This window comes from Xylaria bambusicola, assembly GCF_022495145.1.
Source record: "Xylaria bambusicola strain CBS 139988 unplaced genomic scaffold F5B22scaffold_64, whole genome shotgun sequence".
Taxonomy (NCBI): domain Eukaryota; kingdom Fungi; phylum Ascomycota; class Sordariomycetes; order Xylariales; family Xylariaceae; genus Xylaria; species Xylaria bambusicola.
In genome coordinates this window covers 33,195-39,334 of record NW_025953617.1, presented here as the reverse complement: position 1 = coordinate 39,334, position 6,140 = coordinate 33,195, and the positions used below count along the sequence as shown (strand labels likewise).

The window sequence follows — 6,140 nt, the reverse complement described above, 5'->3', positions numbered from 1 at the left end:
AGCCCTAACGCCGCAAAAGCCAAGTTTTGTTAGTTAGCTGCGGCACCAAATCAATAATAACTCGGATCTTTCCATGTCTGCTGCGCTCCCGAGATTCCCGTCAGCTAAATGCATGCGTAGCATCGGTATAGCATTCGGTCTGCCCGGCCTCCGCCAAGATTCCGGGCCGATCAAGTAGGTAGGTAAGCAACTATCATAATCTTGGAATCGTTTTCGTCTGAAGTCTTCATACACGTTAAAACTAAGGTTACATATTTTACTTCATTCACTTGAGCGAGTAACATATCATCTAACTTGGATCTGAATATAGATATAACTAATCTGATGCTTTAAATCTTGGAGCCGTTGTTATGTTATAATCAGCTCGAAGATAAGCAGACTTGCTATGTAAAAACAATACCCTCTAACTTCTTATTATTTTTCTTTTGAATTGACTGGGTTTAGCGTACAAAGGTTGTGAGAGCCGCACTGGTAGGAAATGAACATGTTCTAATTAGATTTGGTGCACTCGTTGCTCACACGAAAAGATATGAACATGAAAATCATAGAGCCTAATGTTGTAAGAATATGATATCCCTCCATACCTATGTATGAAACAGCCTCATATCTGCTTCCTTGATTGGAATATGGCAACCGGCCGTGACCAGTCATTACGGGTGATGTGAAGAGCGCACTGAACCTTGAAATATACCGCACATGGAGGCGAGGCTGAGTGTTGATTTGTATCGTGGTATTCTCTCGCCTAAGCAATTATCCTTGACTTGGGAGACATGAAAACCTCCAGTTCTAATTTTGGGTTATAGAGTCTTAGTTCGCTTGTCCAAGTCACATGAAATCATGAACAAGGCCATTAAAATACATGGATGCGTTTCTATGTTCGGTGTATCCATCTAGAGTCACCCCATTCGCCCCCAGACTACATATCTTTATACTAGCGAACTTGGGTAGCCAAGTTATCCCTTATCCACACCACCCCTTCAAGCATGGTTCTACTAGCGGTATAGTACATCGTCGGAGAAAGTGAATCTTAGGTCTTCCAGATTTCATTCAAGTGGACCGGCCTCCTCCCTTTAATGTCGTTGCCTAGAGAGGACGCCCAGCAATTGTTCTGAGTCATGCTGCGAGAATAATGATTTGCATGAGACTGGAATAGGTATAAAGTTTGGGGTTTCGATGACAATGGGGAAATATAGGTATAAGGCGATTCATGATCGACTCGCTTGAATGCCAGAAAACAGTCCTATCGCATTACAATGATATAGTGCGCCGCCATGCAGAAGCAAAAAGAAAAAAAAGTTTCAAGACCACATCTCATTATGTTCATTCTGCGGGACAGCACCGGAAAGAATACCCAATTGTCCTTCATGGAGCATGTCATAATCAGGATGGGGCCTGGTGCTGGTTGTCCCAAGCCCGAGATCCAACCGTTCAAGCGCGTCGACTCATAGCAACATTAGCACCTGCAGATGCTAAATCTTGCTTGCCGCTAGCTGTCCGGCCAGCTACCCGAGGTAAGCTGCTGTTACCTACAGCACTGGAGGCAACAGGACCATTACCAGTGCTTGTTCGCTTCACGCCTGCACCGCTGGTCGTCGCTGTAGTGTTGATGCTAGAGATACGCCTAGGACCAGAAGTAGCCTTTTGCGGGCTCGCGTTGCTCACTTCTCTCGCGCGAAAAATACCATTACTTTTGGTGGCCGTTGGTGGATCTGGCAGCGGCCTCGGTGTGGAAATAGTATTATGGCGTTTCATTGGGGATGAGTCTCGAGTTCGAGAGATGGGTGCTGGGGTCTTGTGCCCCGTTATGAATTCATGCCGGATTGCTTCTTCAGGTTTCAGACGACGGTCTGGATCCCATCTCAAGCAACGAGCAAGAAAATCGAGGAAGGGCTCATCGTCACACTTAATAGCTTGCTGCAGTGTCTTGGATGATGGGCGCCGCCGTCTCCCCTTGGTGGATACAGTCAATCGAGGTTTACCCATCGAGTCGAAGAAGATCTTCTTTCTGGTGCTCTTTTCAATAAGATGCTTCTCGGGTGGCCCAAAAACTTCCATAATACAAGCAAGCTGTTCCTGTTCGTTCTCACCAGGGAAAATGGGAACACCTGTGTAAAGCTCTGCTAAAATGCAACCAAGACTCCACATATCAATTGGGAGCCCGTAGGTCATTCCCAGTATGACCTCAGGGGATCGATAGAATCGTGACTGAATATACGTATAAACCTTTTCATTTTCGAAACAGCTGGAACCAAAATCAATCACCTTGATTTCAGAATGTAGAGGATGTCGAAGGAGGATGTTCTCTGGTTTCAGATCGCAGTGTATAACTTTGTGTTGCTTGAGAATCAAAAGTGAACTCAACATTTGCTTTGTGAATCGTCGAATTAGTTTTAAAGAAAACCCTCGGAACGAGTTAGACTTGATGAACTCGTAGAGATTCATATCAAGGAGTTCCGTTGATATGCAGAGATGACCTCGAAAATAGAAACTGTGCGTAAAATTGACCATGCTGTGTTTGTTTTTAGGATCCCACTCGCGGAGCTTCTTCAGGATATTGACTTCAACGAGCGCCTGCTGATGAAATCGCTTCTTGTTCCGAATGATTTTGACTGCAACTAGGCCACCGGTCTTGTGGTCAATGCACCTGACAACCTGCCCGAAGCTTCCTTTCCCAAGGACATCGACAATTTCATATCTATATGCGAGATGGTCACCCATGATAATAGAGTAATCTCCACGCTCGTCATCGTAGCCGAAATTTGGCTTACTAGTGTGGAGGTCACCCACTATCTTACTGGCATTTTGGGTACCACAGAAATAAATGTCGCTATAGTCGATGATCTCGCCTCTCTCGTAGATGTTGAGAATGGCTATTCGGATAGCGTCCTGAGGGCTAACGCGTTCCTTTGGCGTTGCCCTCTTGCGAAGGGCATCTAGAGTCCGAGCTGCAATTTCTGTCTCCTTTTTCCTTGAACCCAATTTCTTCATCTCTTCTTCAGCAAGGTGATCATCTCGATCTAACTCGGCAGTGTAGGGCTCATTGTGCTTAATAGAAGCAACGGACGGCCTTGGGCGGATGGATTTCTGCATTGATGAGGACCGAGGTTGGGTTGATGTTTCGATCAACGAATGATTACCGACATCTTTCTTTGAAATATTCCAACTATCGGACCGCGTTTTATCTTGCAGCAACGTATTGTTCAAGCTTGACGCTGAACTCTTCCTCCGCTTTGACTCCAAATACCCCCCAATGGGCTTCGCCGTATGACTGGGACTTGGGGCATTGGTAGCATGTAAATGCATTGACGCAGAAACTGGGATTCGGGGCGGTGGCATGCTATCTTGTCGTGCTTGTCTCTCTGCTGACTTGTCCACCGAGCTGGCAGAAACGTGGTTACTACTTTTTGAATTGCTTCGCTTCCAGGATAAGCTCAACTTCCTTCTCAGTGAACTCATGGAAGATGGAGTGGGAGGCTCCTCTGGACTGGCCTGCGGGGGTGGTGACTTTGGCTTTGCAAGTTTCGGAGCCCTTGGCCCTATTGGCTTTTGCTCGGGTTTAAATCCTACAACCCGCTCCACTGCAATTGTGTGGTTCGTGTCTCCCAAGGTCTTGGACTTGGTCAGTAAGCTCTCAAAGGTATCGCCTCCCTTCGGCGCAGAGGAAGATAGGAACGGGGAGACTGCAGGTTTGCGCGATGGGGTTTTCATAGAGGGATCCATTAAAGACTCTGAAGAGCTGGTAACGTCGTCTATACTGGGACTTTCCACACGGCTATGCTGAATCGAACTACTGCTGCGTGGGACCGGCATATCTGAGGCCTTCTCTAAACGCCCTCTAGAGAAAAAGGTGCTCCTAGAAGCGGTCATGGGAGTCGTAGGCGTTTTCGCGAGTGTTCGCGTTGGTGGCGGAGTTAACTTTCCTTTCTCGGAGCCCTGCCCTTGTAGAGCTGCAATCTTCGCGGCTGTAGGCGTGCTCAGGGGACCCAGATTGATAGGTGGTAAGCTAAGAGGCTGCAAATTCTTCTTCGAAACATTTGTAGCTTCTTTTTTCTCAACATCTGATGAAGTGCTCGCTAGAGATTTTCGTGGAGCTAGCGTTCGCGCGTTCGCGTTTGGCTGAATTTTGACTGGAGGGTCAAGTAATGGGGCGTTTGAAAGCGTGCCGGTGGAAGTACTATGAATGCTGCTAGTCTCTGTGGCATAGTTGGATTTTCTTTTCTCTAGCCAAGAAATTTCTGCTGGAGAGTCCTTAGGAGATTCATATGCTTTGGGAATAGCCGGTACAGGTGGAACATCTTCCTCATCGTCAACAGGGGCAGGATTATGAAGGCCTATATTTTTTGGAGCTGGCAGTCGACTGCTTGGACCGCCTTGTGAAAGACGCTGAATAGAACTGGTCGATGTTCTATGCGTATTATGGCTGGTAGTTGAGCCAACTGAGAGACCTGAGCTGTATGACTTCCTGTTAGTAACTTCTGGGGTGGTCCTCGAAGACGAAGGGGTAGAAGCTTTTCGAGGAATCATTGATGGCGACCGTGAATGAGGGCGTAGATCCAAAGATGGAGGTGGCGCGGTTGCAATCGAGGCCAAGCTCTGGGGATATGCTGACATCCGCTTCATCCGCTGGGCATCGGTGGGAGAGATAGTCCTTGCACCAAGTCCGCTCACATGGGAGCTATGAGCAACTGGCATGACGGATACTCTCCGCGACGAGGCGGGTATCCCCTTCGCCCTAGGGGATCGCGAGAAGGACGAAGAAATGCGGCTTGTCTCTGGATTTAGACTACCATTGCTACTGGTGCTTGCGGAAAACGTCGTAGATAACCTTGGCGTCGGCTGTATTGAGCGAGCCTTGGTAGCTCGCGATACGTTCAGTCGCCCTATGTTATCACCAGATTCCCCACCGAGCGATTCAGCCGATGACTGAGGCCCCTCACTCGCATGCCTGTCTGCACCAGTTGACAGGAGACTAGGTCGGCGCTTCACTCCACCTTTGCCACCATAGTCGGAGTCGATGATACCCGGTCCAATCGACTTTCTAGGTGGCTTCACAATGTTGCTACTCGAGACTGGGGGATAATGACTCTGACGGCGAGCTCGCATGGCTGCTGGAGCAGTAGGTGCATCCATGATGATAGAGGAATTGGACGCAATGGAGCCGTTGCTGACCTGTCGCCCTGACGTACTAGGTCTCCTTAGAATCGACCCAGATCTAGACGCTCTCGATGAGGTTGGGTTCCCTGGCATATTGGGCTGTCCTGTAGACCGCCCAGCCCCTCCCGTTTGGGGAACATGATAATGCTGAGTAGCCATCTTGCTATCTATGAATGACGCGTCCGGAATGATACTGCCTTGACCAGAGGGTGACGGGAATTGGGCCAATTTGAAATCAGTCGAAGCAGATTCGAGGCTACTCTGGAGGTCATCGAAGCTGACAGAGGGAAGAAAGTCGAAAGAAGTTGTCGTATTATCTTCTACGTCGTTTTGAGCCGCATTTCGTCCAAAGGAAAACAACGAATGATTGTTGGCTGAAGATGCATGCAACATTAGACCGTCGTGGGCAGCTTGTGCCGTTGGTTTATGGCTGGGGCTTATGTTCTCCTTGCTACTGATCAACCAGGCGCGGTCAGCAATCAGCTGCAGGACGAGCAATCTCTTGGGAAAGAAATGTATTCAACCGAAATTGGTACCAAATATTTGAAGAGAGCAAAGAGACGTACGATCGGGATGGAGACTGCGCAGCTGGTCTAGGGCCAGCAAGGACCGAATGATGCTCCCTATTCATAAGGACAACAACAACAGGGTTAATCCCGATATACTGTATTGAAAGTTGGAGGAGAGCCTAGTGTGCCAGTAATCTGCAATTCCTTCGTCGCTCTCGTCCTCATGCGTGCTACGAATGAAAGGCGAGGAAAGCTTCGTTGGACGAGAGAGATAGCTCGCAATCAATCTCAGTCCGGCAAAGGAGCTGAGTGCATCGACACGGCTACCACATTCCGAGGACGCGACAGGTAGAGAGTGGCTAAGGGGAAGAACAACGGAGCCAGTGAGCTGAGGTGAAAACGGGAGACGCCAGACGGCGGATTTGTCGTTGGGACGGAGGACGAGCCGCGTCGAAGGAGAGACTCGCACACGGAAAG

General features: G+C 48.6%; 1 protein-coding gene across 1 annotated transcript; it reads right to left on the bottom strand.

Annotated features, from left to right (window-relative positions):
• Positions 1-1,428: 1,428 nt before the first annotated feature.
• On the bottom strand, positions 1,429-5,785 carry F5B22DRAFT_651147 (uncharacterized protein; the record flags this gene model as incomplete). Its single annotated transcript, XM_047979415.1, has 2 exons — positions 1,429-5,608; positions 5,721-5,785. The coding sequence occupies 2 exons, from the start codon at positions 5,783-5,785 to the stop codon at positions 1,429-1,431; spliced, it is 4,245 nt and encodes a 1,414-aa protein (XP_047826222.1).
• Positions 5,786-6,140: the final 355 nt, after the last annotated feature.